The 23195-nt window shown below is 40.5% G+C and overlaps 3 protein-coding genes across 10 annotated transcripts in view; 1 reads left to right on the top strand and 2 right to left on the bottom strand.

Moving 5' to 3' along the window:
- Positions 1-18038, top strand: part of LOC124053746 (gamma-secretase activating protein) — a 31596-nt gene extending 13558 nt beyond the window's left edge. For 2 of the 5 annotated variants that reach the window (XM_046379203.1, XM_046379204.1), the window contains 9 exons: positions 1476-1537; positions 3348-3458; positions 6298-6368; positions 6591-6685; positions 7251-7370; positions 11864-11925; positions 13672-13776; positions 15129-15225; positions 15337-18036. In XM_046379203.1, the coding sequence (XP_046235159.1) occupies positions 1476-1537; positions 3348-3458; positions 6298-6368; positions 6591-6685; positions 7251-7370; positions 11864-11925; positions 13672-13776; positions 15129-15225; positions 15337-15437 (824 nt within the window). In that variant the 3' untranslated portion in view covers positions 15438-18036. Of the gene's footprint in view, positions 1-1475; positions 1538-3347; positions 3459-6297; positions 6369-6590; positions 6686-7250; positions 7371-11863; positions 11926-13671; positions 13777-15128; positions 15226-15336 lie in introns of all 5 variants that reach the window. The other 3 variants (XM_046379205.1, XM_046379206.1, XM_046379207.1) reach the window with 3 other exon arrangements.
- Positions 7921-9771, bottom strand: LOC124053749 (atypical chemokine receptor 4-like). Its single transcript, XM_046379212.1, has 2 exons — positions 9248-9771; positions 7921-8743 (listed from the first exon to the last, which is right to left on the bottom strand). Exons 1-2 carry the CDS (start codon positions 9656-9658, stop codon positions 8192-8194), a joined length of 963 nt encoding a protein of 320 aa, XP_046235168.1. The 5' UTR covers positions 9659-9771; the 3' UTR covers positions 7921-8191.
- A 1937-nt stretch (positions 18039-19975) lies between the features above and the next one.
- ccdc146 (coiled-coil domain containing 146) overlaps positions 19976-23195 on the bottom strand; it is a 43979-nt gene continuing 40759 nt past the window's right edge. For all 4 annotated transcript variants that reach the window (XM_046379201.1, XM_046379200.1, XM_046379198.1 and 1 more), the window contains 2 exons: positions 22898-23020; positions 19976-21127 (listed from right to left, as the gene is read on the bottom strand). In XM_046379201.1, the coding sequence (XP_046235157.1) occupies positions 20927-21127; positions 22898-23020 (324 nt within the window). In that variant the 3' untranslated portion in view covers positions 19976-20926. The remainder of the gene's footprint in view (positions 21128-22897; positions 23021-23195) is intronic.

A 23195-nucleotide genomic window follows, 5' to 3' on the forward strand; every position in this document is an offset into this window, starting at 1 on the left:
CAACAGTTTTGGAAGCATAGCAATGTCAACATCAGCATGATTATGCCCCAGTGCACAAAGCAACGCCCGTAAAGAAACAATTTTGGGATGAACTGGAATGGCGATTGTGAGCCAGACCTTTTTGTCCAACATCAGTGCCTGACCTCACAAATGCTCTACTGCATGAATGGGCAAAAATTCCCACAGAAACACAGAAATCTTGTGGAAAGCCTTCCTAGATAAGTGGAAGCAGTTATCACTCCAAAGCTGTCTATGTATTTATAACGTGATGCCTTTAAAGTCCCTGTTGGTGTAATGATCAGGTATCCTAATACTTTTGTCTATATGGTTTTCTTGATGAAGGGGTGACTGGTGAGCTATTTAATCTGATGAAAGTCTGAAGACTGAAACATAAACGGCCATGCCATTCACAGCAATCAGTTTGTTGAGACGGTTCAGGAACAACGAAATGGACTGACTGACAGATTGCCATTAGCCATCCCAGGAGCCATGCTGCTAACATCGCTAGTAATGTCTTTCACATCTTCTTATGGTCTGTTTTGTACAACCAGAGATGAAAATTTAAAGAGATCCCATTAGCAACAAACAAAACCAACTTAGACTAGCTGCTGGAACCGACAAATATTTGGCATTTTTTTTGACTTATGAAAATATCAAAATTGATATTAATTAACTTTTGTTGATCAAGTAATTCATTAATCAGCACTGCTTCAAATTAGGCTAGTGTGACAGCCTTGTGATTGTGACAAGCCAATGTGTCCATTGGCATGAAGGCAGACACAGCAAAAGCACTGAACTCACACCAGCTCGCTGAGAATGACAACATCAGCTACATGTCAAAAATATGTTGTTGAAACAGTAGAATACTTTGAACTACTAACAGACATACAGTGAATCTGTCAGCACAGCCTATCAGTCAGCTGCGCCCTGCAAGTGCTATTTATATCTGTTACATATTTTACTATAATATATAAAAGCCAGCTTCCTGCATGTGTGTAGAAGAGTTAAAAAGATGTGTGTGATGTGAGTGTTTATGCAAGGGTGCAGTAATTCATCTTCAGTAACCGAGCTGAAGCGTAGTCCACTTTTGTGGCTGACATAAAAAAAACTGTATGCATACAGGCTCTCTCTCTCTCTCACATGCACACACACACACACACACACACACACACATACAGAGTGGAATTGCACCCTCACAACCCCCAAGCTTTGGGATATATTTTTAAAGCAAAAATCCAACCCAGAAGAATCCATTAATGCCTTAGTTTCAACTCCCCCTTTTTTTTTTATGAAAGCCATAAACAAGTCAGAGTTTCAGTTTCTTCCATCCCCACTGATGGCCTGTTTAATGATGCTGCTGCACTGACATACCTGAGGCTACCTGTAGTGTTCATTCTAGGGTAGATGCAGCATCAAAGCTTTCTTCAAACACCTCTTTCATGTGTGTGTTCTCACTATTGCCTGGTCTCCTCCAGATAAGAAGCTGGTGCCACTTTTCCAGGAGGAGGACCATCAACAGAGGGCGCTCATAGGCCTGGTGAGACAGAGAGCGAGAAGCTGAAACCTGTCAATGCTGCAACACTTGCACCCAAACAAACACACTGACTGCGCAAAGGTATCTTTTTCGTGGCTTGGGCTACAAACCCTTATTTCACACAAAGGGAAAATCATAATACGAGGCAAAGGTACGCTCCCATCTTTCTTTGAAGACCATTTCCTTTTCTAACATGACAGGTTCAATAAGAAATGGTTTTCCCAGTTTAATGTGGAGCAACTTTACAAGTACAGATCCCTGGCTTTAGCCTATCCCAGCTGACTACGGGCGAGAGGCGGGGTACACCCTGGACTGGTTGCCAGACAATCGCAGGGCCAACACACAAAGACAGACAACCACACACTCTCACACTCACACCTAGGGGCAATTTAGAGTAGCCAATTAACCTAATGTGCATGTTTTTGGTATTGTGGGAGGAAGCCGGAGTACCTGGAGAAAACCCATGCAGGCACAGGGAGAACATGCAAACTCCACATAGAAGGGCCCAGACCGGGATTCAAACCTGTAACCCTCTTCCTATGAGGCCTGCGTGCCGCCCCATCTGGTTTAACACTTCTCCAAAAACCTTGAACGGGTTTTAGTTTGAACTTGAATGTTCTTGAAACCATGAAAAACATCATCCGCAAAGCGCTGTCAGTTAGATAGATGAATCACTCAGTTAAAGCACCAATTCTTCATTCAGTCCCGACACAACATGAAGATATTTCCAAAGCAGCAAGTCCTTCAGCTTTCCAAAAACACAGCAGTTACCATCCTGCCACTCAAAAGCAAAGAGCAGTAGCAGAACAGAAAATAACGAAACCCATCAGCCACAGCCTGCATTGTTGCTTTTGAGATAAACCGCTTGCTTTGACATCCTGTAATGAATAAAAAGATGATGAGGGACAGTGAAAAAAAGTGGGCGCATAGTAAAACTCTTCATTGTAAAATTCCTCCTCAGATGCATTGAGTATGACAGATTGTTGACATACAGCAGTTTAACAGCTGCAGGTGGATTCTTCCTTTAACATGAGTTGATATATTAGACCACTAAAGATCTGTGGTGAAACCCTGACAGTCAATCATTTCCCTCCATAGTCATCCTTTAATGTGAAACTGCCGTTATGCTTCAGATGAGTCGACACTTTAAAAAAAGGGCATGTTAAGGTCCCTGTCCTCCGTTTTTTTTTTTCCCCCTGTATGTTTTTTTGATGGACAATTTCATATCCTTCAGTTTTCTCTGTGCTCAGCATAGTTTTTAAAGAGCAGATAGCTTCAATTTAATGGATTTCAGGCTGGATGCTAGCAGTCTCTCAGCTATTCTTAGAACAGTCCCTCCTGTCTCTCTCTCTCTCTCTCTCTCTCTCTCCTTATCCCCTCCATCACTTCTTCCATCATCCTTTTACCCCATCTTCTCTTTCCTTCTCCTCTGTTTTTTTTTCTCTGCTCTCTACCTTTCCTCGTCTGTCTTGCTCTTTCCCCTTCCCACCAAGTAGGATATCAGGTTATCCTGTCAACTTTACACTGTTTTCCACCTCTCACATTCACAGGATTCTTCTCTTCTCTCCTCTCCTTTTTCTCCTTTCTCATCTCCTCCTCCCTCCATGGTTAAATCAATTTTGGGAGACTTTAGTCGAGGGAAACGTCAAGGTGAACTCAATTTGACCCTGCTGAGTGCACAGCAAAGTATGCTTAAAACACACAAGCACAAAGTTTGACTTCCAACCCCCCCCCCTCTCCAATTTTCTGCATGCACAGAAAATAGTCATTATGTGTTTTCTTTTTTTTGTTTTTTTTCTTTCTTTTTTTGCAGACGGTTGATAAGCTTCGCGAGCATCTCAACAGGCACCTGCCCCGACTGGGGAAGAAGAAGATCGACTCGCTGGTTGTCAGTTATGTTGCCAAACTGGTTGGTAAACCATGTGTGTGTGTGTGTCCAGAAGCTGTGTACATTTGTGCGTTTCTTTAAAGGCACATCAATCTTCAAGTTATATTTATTTAATGTTTGCCCTTACTCTTTTTCGGGAAGGTTAAGTGACACTCACAGAAAAGATCGCTCAGCCGAAAAGGCAGTGAGTTTTCCGCTTTAGTTAAATGGTTGACAGAGCTCACAGATGGATGTGCGCTCTTTAGTTAAAAGGTTGCTGGAAGCCATCAGAGCTGGTCCTGTAAACCAGTGACTTTTTTGTTCCCCATATACCCTCAATACTACCCTTACTATAAGCCAGTTTCATTATAGCTTTTAAACTAATTTAAATGTATATACTAGACTTCCTAGTGCCTCCACTTCTTTTACCAAAACTACACCCTCTGTATTCACCTAAAGAGCAGCAGGTGGGATCTGCATAACCAAGTGGAAAGATGTAACCACTCTCTGTCTCAGTACCCTCTAGAGGTACTTGGTTCTGTAAAGTCAGTCTTTAGTATTCCTGGGAGGTAAATCCCTTCACAGCTAGGAGCCCGCTGAAAGCAGACATACAGCATATATCAACACAACAGTATTAAATCAGGCCAAGGGTAAGGCTGGAATTGAATAGAAAGCAGGATGCACCACGTTTTGAGACTTTATGGAATTGCAAATGACAGAGTAAAAAAGACCAAAGAAATCCTCACTGCTCACTGCCGAATCGGTCAGTGGCTCAGCTCGGCACCACAGGCTCGTGAACCTGCCCCTTCAGAATCAAAATCAAAGTAATGGAAATAGGCGTGTCTCTAATCATCCTGGCATTGCCCCCGCGACAGACCAACACGATGACTATTGAATTCGCTCAGCTGAGTGAAAGTGAAAAAGGTTTCTCATCCTGGGAGCCGGACTTATTAAAACATTCTCAAGAAAAGACCCCTTGAGAAACAGCACTCGGGGACGTTTAACTGAAAGAACAGTCGAACAGCTCGCCAGCAGAGTGATGTGCTGAGACATCAAGCTGACTCATGCTTTTAAAAACTGGTGCTGTTTCAAAGAAGGCTAACTTCCCCTCCACAAATAAGGAACATCTTGCCTTCTTGTCAGTGCTTATTGAGACTAATGGCTCCGTTGACACAGGGGAGAAGTTGGGGGGTGAAATAGATTACAGCTCTTAAGAGCAGGGAACTTCTGCTATGATGCATCACAGCTCCACAGCACATTATTGTCATAGTTATTCATTTCTCATTTCCATTGCCACAGACAACTGAGATACATTTCTTGTTCAAACAATATCAGAGCAGAGAACAACCTACTAATAGCTGAATATGAATTACTAAAAGCAGAAATACATATTACAAGTAATTCAATGAATTGAAATAGGCTGAAATATTTTTAATTATGCAGAAAAGTTATTCCGTACCCAAGGTTATTAAAACTTAGTCTCGGCAGGGGAATCACACTAAGTAAATCCAGTCTCTTAGTCGGGCTGAGGCTCATTAAGATAAATCGCTGATTTCAGATTTTATTCTAATAGAAAGTCACATGGGGAGTACTGCATATGAGTTTTTGACTTTAAATCACTTGTTTGCCTTTTGTGTGAATTTCTTTACAGCACAAAAATATCCCAGCTACATATTTTTATCCTTTTTTGTCCTCATCTCCAGAGGCCTGGATTACATCAACATGAAAGAAATTAAGCTTGAATAAGTTATTTTGCTTGAAAAGTTGCCATCTTTTTATCACACAGTTAATATCTGATTTTGGAGAATAACTATATAAGGGCATCGAACATTTAGTTTATACTGTTAACAGACCAGTGAAAGAATTATTTGTTGATTAACAGCAGCGTTTGGCTCTGTTCATCTGTGTTGACACAATAATACAAAAGAAGTGGGGGGAAAAAGAAGATAAAAGCAATAAATAGAAGGAAAATAGAAATAGAAATAATAAAAAGAAATAACTTTAATTAAAATGAAATTAATAAAAAATATAAAACGGAAAAACAACTGTAATAATAATAAAGTAAAAACAATAAGAGAAGCAAAAGTGATTAAATAAATAAATAAATTTGAAATAATTAAAAAAAAATCTGAAATAAATAACTGTTTAAAAAATATTGAAAAATATATCAAAAATTAAATAGACTAAGTAAATAAAAACAGCAATAAAGATGGAGGAAAAAAATTAGCATAGAAAATATGCATTGTGATCACTGTCATGTCTTCGCTTGTATTTCTCTGCATTACATAAGTAATGCTAATTGAAATTACCGCCCTGAGGTCACTGGAGGACGTTGCTGCTGGTGTGTTCAGGGGCAGGGGGAGGCTTTCCCACTGGTGTGCAGGATGTGGATGTGGCAGATTGTCTTCCTGTTTTTCTACAGGAGATGAGAGAGTGGTGATTTGTGGAAAGGAGAGTGTGTGCTTGTCCCAGCATGCAGCAGGCACGTTTTGGACGAGTCAGGTGCTTTGGAGTGATCCCGGATGCGGGCAGATGTGTGGTGAAATGATGCGTAGGCGCGTGTCAGTGACTGCATGTGTGCTGAAATGTGTGTTCACACCCTGATCCTCTGAGTTGCTCATGTTCATTGGAAATAAAAATGGGAAGGGGAAGTGGGAAAAAAAGGGGGAAGTGGTAATAGAACAACTGTACATTTCCACAGAGAAAACTTCACCAGAAGAAACATGGCTGAACTCGTGTTTTTCAGGTGTGTCAGACAAAATGCTTGTGTTGTGCAATATTTCCAGGGCTGTGACTCAAGCTGCATGTTGATGCAAAATGTTTCATTTGAATCTAATCAAGCATCTCCTTCCCAAAGTGCTAACATGTCCGTGTCTCTGTTTTTGTGTGTGTTTAGCTGGAGCTCATCAGACACATGCTGGAGTCAGTCTGGATGAAGTATAATCTGTGCTCCCGTGTTTTGTGCCTGTGAGTAGCCCTTCCTCGTCAGTGTGTGTCTAAAGTCATGTTTCATACTAAATTATAAAGCGCTGACAGAATGTGTGTATTCATCTTCACGCATGTGTGCTTCAGACCCCCATCACTCCCCGCTGTGTGTGTGTCCACATGTGCAAATTGTCGATGACCCCCTTCACGTGTGCGCACCTGTTACACAACCTTTCCGTTTCTGTTTGTGTGTGTGTGTTCCAGCACGCAGCAGGGCAGTCCGGCTGAGTGGTCCGTGTTTCACTTCATGTTTCGGATCTTGGAAGCCATGAGAGGCCTTTGTCTGCCCCTCCCTCCTGGTAGCATCCAAACACACACACACCCTTGCACTTTTGGTTGTTATAATCCAGTCTGTCTCTGTCTCACCCTGAATAACAATGTGTGTTTGCACTGAGGGACACCAGACCCGCTCTCTTCACAACTAATGTAACCAAAAATATGTTAAACATTAGCATAGTGCAGACATGGGTAAAGCAGAATCAGAATACATTTTCAGTAATTTGAATTTATTTTCCAGTTTTTGTGGCATAAACCCCCTGTTACGCAATTTCATGATTTTAGTCGATTATGAGTAAAAGTTTGTGGGGTAGAATCCTAAACTGTCTGGGGATGAAAAAGGAACTAAGAAATGCCCTGAGGCTAGGCTGCACACTTTTAACACTGAGGTTGCAGGTGTAAATGTGAGTTTGATGCTATTGATGACATTAGCACTTGACTCAAAGCACTGCTGTTTCCAAACACAGCCTTACACAGCTGCTAGCGTGGCTGTGGACTCTGAGTCTCGTTTTACTCCTTCATTTCCTTCATTGTTCTCTGGAACATCAAAGCCTGAATCTCTTCTTTGATTTCTTCTCTTTTCTCCAGGCTATCACACACTGTTAGCAGTGTTTGCAGTGCGTTGCCTTCCTCATCACACCTTCCTACAGTACATTGACCATGGTGTCCTGCAGCTCACTGAAACCTTTGTGTCTCGGCTTATGACAGGTAGACACACACAGAAATACACGTTGCTAAATATTTCTCTGTGTATCTGAGCAGTTTTACAAGGAAAAATACAATCAGTAAGACAGTGTGGAGTTGGTTGGTTGTTTCACTACTTTGACTGAAATCAAACTACTAAGTAGACTACCATCAACATTTGTACATTATTTCTAATAATAATTTTGGTGGCCTTGTACCTTTCATCAAGTACCACCATCTGGTCAACATTTATTTTCCAAATAAACTAATGCCATTTCCATCAGACACAGCTGTACATTTTATTCACCAAGTGTTAGCGTGCTAACATGCTAATTTAAGTGAACATGATAAACATACCAGCTATATTGTTTGAATATTAGCATGCTGTGGCTAGCATTTAGCTTAAAGCTCTGCAGAATTCAAATCTTGTTATTTTTTAATTCAGCCAGTGGAGTTTGTGAAACAAATATCAAACAGTCATTGTTTGAACATTTGCATGGCAGCTTTCCTTACAGTTCAGTATGTTGTGAATTTTGTACATACAGGAAAAGACCAAAGAATGTTAGAATTTTATAAGTCGGTTTATTTAAAACAAACAGAAACACATACATAAGATTAGAAGGACATACAATCCTGTAATAATTGATGATGAATAAAATAGGAAAATGACACAAAAGCTTTGAGGAAAGTTTTGGTATTTAAATTGATGACTTGATGACGAACTGCATTCTGTATTTCCAAGACCATCACTGGGACCAAGTCTGGCATATTGTTTTAATGTGTATCAAACCGCATTGGTATGATGAAGTTTAAAATAAGAAGTCATTCACAATGCAGGGATCACATTAGAAGTTGTCATCAAGGGTCATGAGGAAACTCCTTCTTTTGTTGCTTTCAGTTACATGATTCCTCGAGGAAAAGAAATACAGGAATGGATTCAGACAGTAATTAAAACAGTAAAAACATTCTGCAACTGTCAGCTTCTTGCTAACAGAAAGCACTTTGTTTGATGATGTCAACAGTGCAGCCACATACACGATACGAAAAATGACAGGTAAAAAGCCAACAACAAGAGAAGCAGCCATTATTCGAATAAAAATTTTAATAACTCGAGGCTTTTTTCTGTTGGCCATTTTAATTCGATTGACTCCTCTGACAAGTAGCACATAGAAGGACAACAAGGCTAAATAGCTAAAAACTACAAAAATAATGTAGACCACTTCGAGTTCCGGTGTGATCCTCAGATTCTTCCATGAATGACCATCAGTCTGCTCATCATCATGTGTTAGAAAAAACACAATTGGAAGAGCCACTAGGGCTCCGAGCATCCACACACCGAACAGCAAAAACCGCTGCCATGTCCGACCCAGCTTGTCCCACTTTTTGGGGTGAAGAACCTGCCGAATGAAATGGATAATTTTAGTTTGACTGCATGCTGCTGTCAGTACTTTTGTCCCTCTTTACAGATTATCTCATCCATGTCTGCTTTGAAAACCATAAAGGATAAGAGCTGAAATGGTGACACTCAAGCCCAGTTTGTGGGCAGAACCAGGCACTCAACATTATCATTTCAGGATGTGTGAAATCACATATACACTATCCAGACAAAAGTATTTTGACACACCTCTTTATTATTGAATTCAGGTGTGGTACAATAAACTGTCAAATACCAAATTAGGCTTCAGTTTGCCTCTCTTGCTATTTCTACGTAAATGCAATTTTCTTTTAGGATTCAGACCACTAATCCATATCTCTTTAAATAAAAATTGCTGCCATCCTGGAATACCATTTATACATTGTTGTTCACACTGCTCCAGACAAAATCTTTAGCTCTAATTGGATCTTATTATTATCTTATTCCCTACAAAATGCAAAATTTTGTGCGACTGTTAGTTACGTACCTGGCAGTACCTCTGAATACTTATCAGTACCAGAATGTTTAAGTTGGTGGCGATGCAGAAAAAAATGAAGTAAAAGAAAAGTTGACAGAATTCATGTGACAAAATGAGTCCTTGGAGAAAAATTACCCCGCCAACAGGCAAGCAGAGCAGGCAGAGGAGGTCCGACACCGCCAGGTTGAAGAAGAGTCGCTGCGACATGGAGGAACCACGCAGATGCCGGCTGAGTTTTGCTATCACCACGATGTTAGCAGGGACACCAAGCAGGAAACTGATTGCAATAATCACAGAAGCAGCGATGTACCAGGGCCTGAGGTGGGAGGTCAGTGGTGTTCCTGAAGAGGAGCTGTCATTGACGGGGGAGTTAAAGAAGCTGATGAAAGACGTGTTGTCAGAGCTGCAGTCAACGGACATTGTGGAGGGGAATGATTGAGAAAGCTAAAGAAGTGATGATACTTAACTGAAGCAAATCTGAAAAATACAAATGCCTCCTGTGTTAAGTTCAGGTTGCATGCCCTGTTTGTTGTTTGTGTGAAAGCCACTTCCTAGTTATATACACTTACAGTCTCGCAGTCTGTGGTCTTTGTGTACGTGAGGGGAAGGTTTACTGTAACAAGAAGGTGGCTTCAGTGCTATCAAAACTGTATTTATTGTAGCATTATAGCATTTATGGAAAATTTGAAGTTGCAGCAGAACTACTGTGACCACACTATCAGTGTCTTAACAAAACTGTTTACAGATGAATCAATGTTTAAATGAGACAGCTGTGAGTTGTGAGATTCATCTTTAGGCCAATAAAGGAGGTGGAAATACATGAGGATGATGAAGAGATATTTTGCCAGTTTTGGACTCGATGTTGTGTATGACATCAACTACACATTGACCAAACAGAATTAATACCATTTTTCAGTGGCACTCTCTCTACTGGTCCAAAATAACTATTGAATGCGTTGGCATGAATATTTGTTCAGACAGTGACATTTCCCAGAGGAAGCTAAGCACATATTGACATTTTTGGTTGTGTTTTGGCTGAAATGACTAGACAGATGTTTTACCACAGTCACCCAGGTGGCCGACGGCCTACTGTACGACACCTGTCATGAAGTATTTTCAGAAATACCCCAGAAAACCCCAAGTACAGTAAATGTGATGAACAGGTTAGAACCACTCTATTATATGAATTAATGTAAAATACATAAAGACTAAAAATTGTTGAAACTCAATTCATTATTTTTGAATTGACATTTTCCCCAGTGACAAATTATCTATTTCATAAATGCTGCTGCCTACGCATGCAGAGATACAACATGGCGGAAAAACATGAATTATTTTGCCACTGAAGAGTAATTCGCCCGTGACCACTGAAGTTGTAAAAACAGGTCACAGCTCTGGTGGAGCATGTTGGCAGGTTGCTGCAGCGGTCTGACTTAACTGGTTATTATGATGTGTGAAGAGTTACCAGTTTGACACATGAAATAAGCAACACGTCTCCTTTTCTCGTCATATGTTTTTCATTGCGTGTACAGAGAGGTCAGAGGTTAAGGTTAGGTGCCAGGGGGATTCTGATATTGTGTATTTTGTATGTTTTGGTGTGGATTTCATAACATGGAAGGTGTGTTGTTCAAAGGCCAAACGTTGTGATTCAACAAAACCAAAATATGTGACCCTCCTCATCACTCTTGACCTTGTTGTAGTTTCATGGTTGTTTCTCATGAAGAAAACAAACAAAGATCCTCAAAGGAAAGATTATTTAAAGGACATTTAAAGGAGTCCTAATGGTTTCAAAGTTCAAAGTGAGAGACGAGGATGTTTCACAACTTTGAAGTGAGGGTTCATATGTCTCTTCTTTCCAGGAATTATTGAAATTAGTATACCAGTATATAAATTTATATCTATTTGAAGTTCTCCTCTTACTCTGGGTATCTGGATAGGCAGGTGTGCACTTTCTGCCTCTTTATAGACACAAATATACGTTCTTCTCTAAAATTTCCCAATCTAACCAGACTTCTGAAACACTGTTCGCAACTGTTTTTCAGCAACTTGGAGAAATCATGAAATGAACCAAAATCTCAATCCAGTCCCATTAGCAGACTGACATTTGCCTACTGCTCATGATGACGTACGGTTTACCTTGGTTGGGCATCTCACTGTAGCATGTTACCACGTCATTATGATGATAATCCATCTGATATTTGTTGACATGTAATTTTAGTCTGTACCAAAATGGTGTATTGCTATCCCTAAAGCCACTAGCTTGACTTATAACTTCGGCTAGTGGAGGAGTTCAGGTACGTTAAGGGTGAAATAGATAATCAGGTGCAGCAGCTGAAGTCATGGTGCCAATATTTTTGGTTGTATTTGTGCATAAAATGTACAAGAGGAATTAAATAATCTGGGAAGAACTCTTGGGAAGAGTTTATATACTCATCCATAGTTTTAAAGTTAGTGTAGGTGTTTCTTTAATCCTCTGTTTCCTTTCAAAGTATTTTGAACAATTAAATTTGATGTACAACAGAGACGAGGTGTGATGTGGCATTACTTGTCCTCCCATGAGAGATTTGTCTTCAGAAGTGTAATTAGCACCGTGTCTCCTCTCTTTTCCTTTCTCTTTGTGTTCAGATTTGGACAACAGTGATGCCAATGAGAGACTGAAGTTCAGCATACTTAAGAGACTCCCTGAGGTACTTCTGTGTGTGTGTGTGTGTGTGTGTGTGTGTGTGGTCGAACAGGAGGTTTTTATGTAGGGCTGAGAGTAGTTTAGATTAGTTTATCTAACGGGGAAAGATTGAAGGATTCTGTTCAGCCTTTTCTATCTGGTGTAATCACTCCAAAAAAGAAACCCTTGGCATAATATAAGGCATCCAAAGGGTGAAATGTTGCATGTAGAAACTTTGAGGACAGAGCTGAAATGCGTGTGGCTGGTTGAATTACTCAGCCTGGATGCTATATGGAGTAAAACATGAGGCTATTATAATCCCATCCATCAGTCAGGGGGGAGTTTTGATCATCCATGGAGTGGTTTGATCCCCAAACTTCCCAATCTTGTCCAATTAAAGAGCTTGAAGTTATTTCGGTCTCATCTCCCTCAAGTCCCCCTCAAGCCAATCACAAAGCACTTGTGTAACTGGTCAGTGAGTGTGTGCGTGTGCGTGTGTGTTGGGGAGGGAGTTGTGTTTGGACAGAGTCTCTGTGTGTCCCTACGTGTTGTGTAACTTCCACGTGTTCCCAAGTGGGTACAGTGTATTTCTTTTGCAGTTCTGTCTCTCTCTCTCTCTCTCTCTCTCTCTCTGTGTGTGTGTGTGTGTGTGTGTTCTGTCTGCATTGTGATCAGAGGAATGTTGAGTGTTTAGTGTTTCTGTTCTGTTTCCTGCCCATCAGACTTTTGTTGGGTAAGTTTGGCAGGCAAGAGAGATTTTGCAGGTACAGACACACACACACACACACACACACACACACACACACACACACACACACAGAGAGAGCTAGGAAAAAATGGAGATCTAAACACAACACCCCCATAATTCACATTGTTTTTGTGTTTAAGCCCCACAGAATTTTGGTAAAAAACTTGCAGTAACAAACGCACAAAAGATCAGTTCGAGCTTTCATTTAAAATAGACAAACTAGTTTTTGCATATGTATTACTGTTTATGTACTTTTTATCGATTATCTGTAAACAACTCTATTAATGCATATTTTTCATTGTGATACTTATGTTTGTTATTAATTAAGGAAGAGCTTTATTGCAATTTCTGTGACACTTGTGGTTCTCCATATAAGAGTGTCGTAGTTCTTTCTTAAATGTTTTCGAAAATGAGTGTAAATTTGGTCAGCATCATACTCAGATATATCTCTTCCTTATCTGAGCCTTTGGTACATTACAACAAAAGTTTGCTTGACCGCTCGCTGCAACATAAACAACACCTGCATGACGAATTGTCATGATGCCACCAAAACGATCAAAAATAGGAGGCAAAAATAGTTTTAGCGTGGAAATATATGCATTAATCAGTTGAGGAACTTTAAAGAAATTGCTTCTTTTCACTTTTGATAATAACAGTCCCCGAAGTGATTCAGCAGCTCTGTATCAAATTGGCAGCATGTTTGAAGCTGGACTGAAAGCAGCCTTGAGGAAAAGCTGCATTTGTTGTTATTGTCAGTCACACCTGCGATTCCTGTTTGCTAAAGTGCTATTTATTACAGTGATGTTCATTTCACAATACTGAAAAATGAGAGTTCTCTGTAATTTCACTTTAGCAGTCAACTCCTCTGTAAAGGCTTTGCGTTCCAGTTGGCAAAACAGAAAGGGACAGATGTTCACATGCTTCAGGGATGATTTTTATTCATGACAACATTAGCTACATGCCTGAAATCTAAACTCTGGTTTGTGTGTGTGTGTGTGTGTGTGTGTCTGTGTGTGCGTGTAGACTATGGACCAGAGGATCTACCGTATGTGGGACCATCCTGTTAGCTCAGCTTCAATCTCCAGAGATTATGCCAGAACTCTGCTGGAGAAACACAACAAAAACAAGGTAACGTCGCACATCGTGTCACACATGCTGCAGAGACTGCACACTTTGTCTCTGAAAGCACTGCGGACCAACAAAAACCAACTATGGGGAAGATTTATCAGGATCCTCCAGAAAAAAAAAGAGTGTGAAATCAGAATCAGAATACTTTATTGATCCCTGGGGGAAGTTTCAGCGTTTCAGCTCTGAAATGGCTGGTTTCATGCTGAAATGGTCGCCTGGTCAGTCAGTTAGTTGATATACTGTTTTTTTCCGGTGTAATGTTTGCCATGTTCGCCACCTCAGTTAAATGTGTTAGCTGGCTAACATTTGGTAATTTGCACTAAATACGAAGTTTTGCTGGAGCTGATGGGAATGTGTAGTAGTTTTGCAGGTATTTGGTCATAAACCAAAGTATCAGACAAATTAGCTAAAAATGTGCTTTGCTTTTCTCAATTTATATCCTTTTATAAATTCTTATTTAGTTTTGTTGCTGCGCGATGGCAAGAGAAACACAGCACTACCAGACAATTCCCTCAGAATGAAAGACTTAAGTTACTTGACTGAAAGGAGCTGAATTAAGTAAAGGAACAAATGAACACAGCCTGTGTATTGGGCGAGGTCCACCTTTTTTGTTGGCTTTCTTTGTTTCGTATGTTAACCATTTCCCCCAGCCTTTTATAAAGAACTCATCCTCCATTTCCAACTTCTATGCGAGATTATCCATCTCAAGTACATCATCTATAATCAACAACCGTTGTTTCTAACATGGTGCTTCATTGTTGAGTCAGCTCTTAGTAATAGTAATGGCCTTCTTCCCAACCACCACGAGTATCTTGACCAAATATTGGTCTCTTACAAGAGTAGTTCTGTCCAAATATCCGAGGTATAAAACAAGACAGGATCTGGGAATTATATAACCCTGTTCCCAGAGACATCCCCTTGGGCTCTGAAAAACTGAGCTATTACTACTATTATCACAATTTTTTGACAAGTATATCCTGAGAGCATGATGAATATTTACTCAAAAAAAGGTTATTTTTCTGCAGTGGTACCCTTGCAGAAAAAAGTCCTCCTTGGCCATCTTTATTACATGTGTCTGAGCAATGTGCAGTTAACACCACATCTGTCCACTTCCTGATGTTATTAGCCAGTTTTAGTCAGCTAATTGGCTAGCTGAGTCAGTTGCATTTTGTGCTGAAATAGATAAGAATGGATTTATGTCCTTAAAAGTTAGAACTGCAGCCAACTTTATCCATAACAGGAAACAAGTGAGTCAAGGTGAGCAGTATCTGGATTTGCTGCAGATTTGTCTTGACTGTGCGCATCCTGGAAAACCTGCAGAATCCACAGTTATGTTTTTGCTTCCTCCTCAGGGATTTGCATTCACCCATACAGACAAGCCATGCTTCACACCTGAGTTTCTGCCTCTTACCTACCTGGCAAAAATACTCTCTGATATAGAGGAACAAGGTAATGTGTGTGTCTGTGTGTGTGTGTTTGTGTGCATCCTGCCTTTGGAAGATTAAGACAGAATCTGTGTTTATAAGTGCATGTTCATGAATGAGCTATATCTCTCTCCAGCACTGAACCCTTTCGGAGAGCAGGAGAACGTGGACGCCAGGTTTGTGGAGGAGACCGCTCTGAAGCAGACACTGATACGGCTGGGTTTTGAGGAAAAATGAAGGTGGAAGGAGCAGAGAGTGACAGGGGGATAGATGGATCAAGGTGCGGGGAAACAGATGAGGGAGGGAAAATGTGCTTGAGAGGACAGTCATCACTGGCTGGGCCTTGAGGACAAGTAACGGATGGATGGATGATGGAGGGTGGGAAGCGAAAGATGAATCGAGAGATTGAAAGGCAGAGTGCTCATAAACAACTGGTTGATGACAAATTAGGGTGGGATGGAGGGACAGATGGATGCAGCCGCCCTGGAAAGATGGAATAGGAGGCAGAGGATGAAAAAACAGAGTTGATGTGAGATAGAAAAAATTATCTGAGAGGGACAATGTATGCACAGTACCAAAAATACTAACACAGTGGGGAACACAGTTAGATGTTTAATTCAATTTAGGGAAGCAAATTTTGAGTGAAAATCAATAACTGCAGGCAGTGGTTTATCTGAACTCATATTTCCATAGCAGCAATGCTTCTCTCCGCAACGTCTCCACTTTCTCTCATACAATTTATGAACATTGATGTCAAATACTGAAAACAGTATTTATAAATCAAACACACTTGTTTGTCCTCTTGTGCTTCTTGTAATGCTGCTGCACCCCATCAACCTGATTACATGCTGACAGAAGCCTCACAGAAAGAGGAGCTTGGTGCATTAAATCTGATTTTAACACTGAGCTATACAGAATCATTTGCAGCTGAATAACTCTGTGAGACCGACTGGCATGTGCAAAGATTTCAAATTATCCCATCTGGTTATTTGTTATCTGTTTACTTATACCAAAACCGAACTGACAGGTTGGATTGATAAAGAAAAGTAGATGGGCAAGAAAGATTTTCAAGCTAAGAGACCATCACATTGTAGGTCATGAACACTTATGAAATACACTATATAGACAAAGGTCTCAAGACACATCTCTTTATGGAGTTGTTTTTCAGAGGTTGGACTGGGCTCCTTACTTCCAGTGAAGGGAAAACTGACCTCACAAGTGCGTCATTGCTTGAATGGGCAAAATTCCCACAGAAACACTCCAAAATCTTGTGGAAAGTCTTCCCAGAAGAGTGGAAGCTGTTAAAGCTGCAAAGCTGTCTGTGTATTAAGGATGAGATGTCGTTCAAGTCCCTGTTGGTGTGATGATCAAATGTCCCAACACTTTTGTCTATATAGTGTAAGTAGGTATTTTACTGTTGATGGTTGCTGATACCTTTGTTTCTGTAAAGTATAACACGTGCCTCACTTGTGAAGTAATGTATAAAGATGTTTTTCTTTTTCCGCAAAACTCATTAATTTTAAACATTAATCCAAACAAAAGGGACCATACATGAACTATGACTAAAACTGGCTAAATTTTGATATAGTGGAAATCTATTTCAAAGACTTTCTGGTTTGACCTGCAGCTTACGATGGCTGATCTTCTTCCTGCAGGCTGGTTAGCTGAAGTTCCCCCAGCTAACATCAAATCAGGAAAAGATTATAAATCTGATTAGACATTTGATACCGGCTTTTGCTGTTTTAGTTAGATACTCTGTGCTGTACAGGACATAAACTACAGAACTAAAGAAGTATCAATACCCAGCCTTATATGAGAGGAAAACAGCAGACTTCATTAAATTTACTGTAACTTTATTTATAAAACACATTGCAAAATGAGTCTGCTCAAATGCCAAATGATTTCCAAACCAAGAAAATCAAAACAAGACAGGACAGGTCTAATAATAAGCCAGTAAAAGTGAAATAATAAAAACATCAAAGACTGATGTTACTCAGACTTCCTGCACACACACACTCTCGAACGTCTGGTTTGAATAACGTGCCTGCATGTGCTCAGTCATGACTGAGCTCTTACTGTAAGTGGGGAAATTCTTTGGTAGTAGTTGTGGTGTGTGTCTGTGAGAGAGGGAGGGAGGGAGGATTATATAACATTCTTCTGCAAAAAAGGGATTTTTTTTCATCGTTCATACTTCTTTGGTTTACACAAAGGTTTTGTAAGATGAATTGTAAATAAAGACATTTTTCAGATTTACGGTGATTTTCTGTTTTACTGCCATACTGTGGAAGAATGTGGTGTACGAAGAAGCTCTGTGACAACAGTCAGACTTTGGCTCGTGTTGTTTCCAATGATTTCCTGTTGAAACCTGAAAAATTTAGAGCTTGTTGCAGTGCGGAGCCTTGAGGTAAATTATGAAATCATCTGGACTCCCAGTCAAATAGCTCGTAGCTTGAACATTTCTGGAGGGCCAGACGTGGCCTGTCTGTTTCTTGACAATACCTGAATGTTTTGGACAGACTCAACTCAGTTAACTAAGACAGGAAATAAACTCAACATCAGTCATCATACACACAGTAACATTGAAGAACACACCCATCTTGCCCTTGCACATGCTTGATTTACAGCACCTGCATTACCACCAAATTACACAATCCTCTTTTTAACCTTGAGCTCATATCATTTCTGGGGAATTCCTATTTTAAATATGAATAAATCGCACATTCCTCGCTCGATTGCCTCCTCCACACTCTGTTATGCAGTCAGTGTTATGTAGCTGACTAATAAGCACAAACAGTTTGGGGCTAAGTTTATCTGACAGCTCTCACCATCAGCTTGCAGTGGATGTTCATACACACACATCACATCACTGGGTGGACAAGGCTATCTCAAAATCAGAGAAACTCAACCTGCCTTTTAACAAGTTGGTTCACACACTGAAGCTTACACCAGTGGATTTCTCCATCAGATGGGCTCCAGCACCACCTTTATCAAATAGTCCATCTATTACTTTTAGGTTATTATTTAAACTTTTCACCCATTGTTTTTAGCAAACATTTTATCCACAGACAAGACCATCTATAGGATCTTTGGTTTTCCACCCCCCAAAAATACCTGCGTAAATACAGAAGTGCCTGTGTGTGTAGTCATTTCATTTGTTAAATAATTGTTTAAATGGAATTTTTTAAACCCATTTCAGTAAACGCAATATCCCAGTAGAGCCTTGGGGAAAATTTGGTCAAATTTGTCAGAAATATTCCCTTGGATTTATACCTTTGTAAACGTCGATCAACCGCAACATGAAAACCACCTGCTTGATTTTATGATGTCGGCCTTATGCTGCCAAAACAGCTCTGACCAGTCAGTGGAGGGGACACAGGACTTCTGGGGGAATTTTGTGGTCACTTTCATCAAAATGTTGGATCCTTTGGGTCCTGTGCATTGAGGGCACGGCCTCCCACCTGGTGGGAAGGTGGATTCTGCCTGCCAGAGTTGCTCCGTGTCTAAAGTTCTTATCTTATTGCAGTGCATCCAACAGATTCTTAATCATGTTGGGATGTGGAGAGTCTGCAGGCTGTTGTTGTGTTCCTTGAGACATTCCTGAGTAGTTTTCGAAATGTGACGAGGTGCACTGTCCAGCTGGAAGGAGGCTGCTGCTAACGGGAAGAGCCATTGTCATGAGGGGTTGATGTATCTGGCCTGCAATTTTTAGGTGGGTGGCTGTGCGTCAAAGAACATCCACATGACTGGCAGGACCCCAGGTTTCCCTGCAGAACACTGCATTGTAAACAGATGATTAATGTTAATCACTTCACCTGTCAGTGGTTATAACGTTGCGACTGATCAGTGGGGGGGCAGCCGTGGCCTAGAGGGTGGAGAAGCGGCTTGTGATCGGAGGGTCACCGGTTCGATTCCCCAGCAAAAATTTGGGGTGTGGTGGAGTGATTAATGCAAAAAAAAATTGCTCCCCCTCTCCATTAGCCGGCTGATGTGCCCTTGAGCAAGGCACTTAACCCCCCAATATGCTCACCGGGTGCTTGATGCAGTCCACTGCTCCTGTGTGTGCTTCACTGCATGTAATTTGCCTTGTGTTGCATGTGTGTTCAACTAAGGATGGGTCATACGCACAAGATAAATTCATTGTGTGTATGTAAAAATATATATGCTGCCAATAAAGTGATTCTTAATTAATTCTTATATTATTTTAATGCTTTTTGGTCAATTCAGATTTCTGTTTCTTCAAATGAGTAGAGCTTTTTAAAGGTACTGCAGCAGTAGAGAAGTAGTCGGGGACACACTGGTGTACACAATAATGGCCCCCATATGAATGTGGTTCAAAAGCACACGTGTTTACACGTTTCAAAACACGCTTGCCAACACCAGAACTTTCACCTTGATTTAAGATTAACAGATAGAAAAACTTCCAGTAAGCTTTGTTTGCCTTTGTTTTCTGGTCACTAGTAACCAACTCTGAACTCTCCACCCCATTTAGAGCTCCACTTTGATTCATTTTCCCTTTGACTCCTCCACCACTTTTTTTTTCCAGTTGCGAGCTTTCATTTCTCTTCATTTAAATTCTCTCTTGTCATTCTCTATGCTCTTTCATTGCCCGATCTTCCTCTCTATATTTACATTTATTATTTCAGGCATTAATCAGGCACTCTTAGCTTAGCTTAGAGCTTAAACCCATTGCAATTTATTCCTCAGCTGCAAGATTACAAGTGTGGCAGATGAATATATTCCAAAGTCCCTGAGAAGTGAATTTATTTGATGTAAGAGAAAGCAGCAAGACTATAATGAGGTGTTGCTGAAACAAATACAAAACTTTTTATTGGTGGACATGATGTAACAATCCAGACACATACACACATTTTAAATCCCCCCGTGTCCTCAGTTTTCCCTTTGACTGTCCTACACAATTTAGTGTAAGTGCAAGCAAGTAAACAAGCTCCTGCCAGTAAATTTTAAAAAAGGAAACAAAATTACAACCAGATGTAGCACACATGTAAGCTCTCACATGACAAAAACAACCGGTGTGAGGACACAAAAATACACAAGAAGGAGAGAGGAGGAGGAGGAGGAGGACGAGGAGGAGGAGAGATGTGTGTGGAGAGCAGACAGATCAGCAAGTGTGTGACCCAAATCGCTAACATGCATTGGAAACTATTTTTGAACAGGTTAAAATACTCATTTGATTTTAAATTGTTGTTTGTTTCCTCAAGTGATTAAAAGTTCCAGTGCGTAGGATTTTGTGTCAGAAATTGAATATACAATTCAGAATTATGTTTTCATTAGTGTATAATCACCTCAAACAAATCTTTGTGTTTTCATTACTTTAGAATGAGCCTTTTATCTCGACAGTACATGCGTTTCCTCTTTCATGGCTCATGGGGGAAGTTAGATTTGATTTTTTTGTTTTTTTCTTCAAAATCATTTTCACTTTCAGTTGCGGTTTGGTTAGGTTTACACGGCAAAACTTCTGGGTTACATTTAGGTAAACATCATGATTTGGCTTAGAAATACACCCATTCACAGAGTCCGTCATGTTGCACCACCATGTGTCTACAGTAGTCCAGAACAGACAAACCAAACACTGCCTCTAGAGTGGGCCTTTCATGTTTGCAGCTGCCACTGCAGAGGAGGTTGCAATCCGCAACCTCATTATTTGATGCCACTAAATCGTACACACTGGACACAAACAACCACAAGTTTCTGTGTTTGGTCATTTTCTATATCTCTAAGGGTTTGAGTGTTGGTTTGCGGATGTGTCTCATGTTGGCTCCTGGTTGGGAGGGTTTGAAGGGGGCCTTGGCTCCGTAGGGTTTGGGCAGAGGGAGCAGGTCAGCGTGTGGGATGTATGCATTGGGACGAGGTTCAGCTGTGGTGTACACTCCATTAGGCAGCTGCTTCCAGTCCTCTTCTTCAGCCAGCTGCACACACACACACACACACACACGCACAACAGAGGCAGTGTTAATATTTAATGTACGGACTGTGTGACCTTGAACTAAATAGTTGAAATGGGATTTTCCTGAATTTTAATCATGAAAATGGAATAATTAATTTAGCAATTTATTTATTTTTTAACTTCTCAAGACGAACGCAACGGCGCCAGTAAACACAGCATGAGCTCAGAATCAGGCTAATTAAAGTGTCATCTATTTTTTATCATTTTAACTTCAGTCATTTAGAGAGCACATTAGAGAGATTAGTGATACTTGAGATGCTGCTGGTTTGTTGTTGCTCATTGCACCACATCAGCATTGAAAAAAAAAAACAGTTTTTCTCTCGAAATACATTTCTTCTGGTAAACAGGTAAAGTTATAGAAACATTGATGGATGAGGTTGCTGATATTCCATATTCTTTTCAGGTCAACAATTCCCATAATTGTTGACCTGTCCCACAGGGCTTTAGTTCATACTTCATACTCTATGGCCATGACTCTCTAATCTTTAAAAAGCAGGTCTCAGGTGCATATTTCCAGTTCTAAAAAAGGCAAAAGAACCACTCAATCAGCTGTGCACTAGCCATTCAGCAAGCATACAGCGATAAAATACTCATATATTAAAAAAATAGTCTTGTCAAAGGACTAAGACTCGATCTACTTCAAATTAAACAATAAGACCAGCAGCATGTTAACACTAATTATAAGATAAGACCTCAACCAGCGTTTACCCACAGAAAGCAACAGGATTATAGAAAACTTTTCTTTCCTCCTCTGATAAAACTAAAACATGGCTTGTAGAATACTAACAGCGGTTGACAAAATTAATTTGAACCCAGTATGGCTGATGGATCTATTTGTAACCATCACAGACTCCTTGTTTGAAATTAAAAAAAAAAAAAAAAAAAAGAAATTCTTCCAGTGTGAACACGTCCTCATGACACTACAGCCCTCTATTTGACTTTCACCCCACAACAGCATGCAAATGAACTGTGCCTAAATCTCAGTGAGACTTCAAAGAGATGGCGATTTTCTCATGCATATGAACAGTTTATCCGCTGGCATGTGATCTAAGGAGTGCACACAAAACAAGGAATAATGGCTTTGAATGAAAAAAAAAAAAAAAAAAAAAAACAGAAAAAAAAATACAGTGACTGCCAATACATAAACAGGAAAACACATATTTGTCTTATCGGGATCACGAAACACATTTGCATTTTAAGAGGCAGCTTAAAAAATGCGAAGTAGGGGGAGAAAAATTCATGTACAGTGAAACATTTTAGTTTCTGCAGGTTTATACCATTTTTTATTTTTGCTCTGGCATTATGCATGCAGAGTACTGTATTGTGTCTATCTGGGCCAGCAGCTATAAGTAGCAATAAAGCGGGTGAGAAAATGCAGATCAGTGTAACAAGGGGCAGGATGCAGACAGCTGGACTGGTTTCAGACACAGCTGATCCCTGATGTGCAGACGGCCTCTTCTTCTCACTGCCAGACTGTCCGCCCTTCTTGTCCTGCGTTTGTGCATGTGGTGAAAACTATTTCTAGTTCCTGTCTTATCTCTGTCTGTGTCTACATGTTCAGGTATAGCAGCAGCACGTTTGTCTCTCAGAATCTTAATCGATTCCAGCCCCACGTTGTGTCTCCACCCCACATTCTTTATTCTTTGTCACTCTATCTTCTTTTCTTGCTCCTCGGTGCTTTAATCAATTCCTGACCAGTGATCTTTGTGTGTGCCTGAGTGTGTTTGTCTACCCTCTCTCTCTGCTCTTCGTCCCTCTGTCTCCTCTTCTTGTCTCGGAGCATCTTCCTCCACTCCTCCTCTATCTCAGGGCATGGTGGCAGGCCTTGCTCCAGCTGCTGCTGGCACCTGTCCATCTGGAAACACACGGGCAGCGCAAGAAACATTCACTTTGTATTCCTATCACTCCATCCACTCTCCTGGCTCAATTCAATTCTAACTGCGCCTGAAAACAGATGGTTGTATCAGTGTCAGAATTTGGGCAAAGTTATGCCTCTGCATTTCCAGTTGTGTCTGCGGCGCACTGCAGGC

Source organism: Scatophagus argus, chromosome 22 (assembly GCF_020382885.2).
Source record: "Scatophagus argus isolate fScaArg1 chromosome 22, fScaArg1.pri, whole genome shotgun sequence".
In the NCBI taxonomy this organism is placed as follows: domain Eukaryota; kingdom Metazoa; phylum Chordata; class Actinopteri; family Scatophagidae; genus Scatophagus; species Scatophagus argus.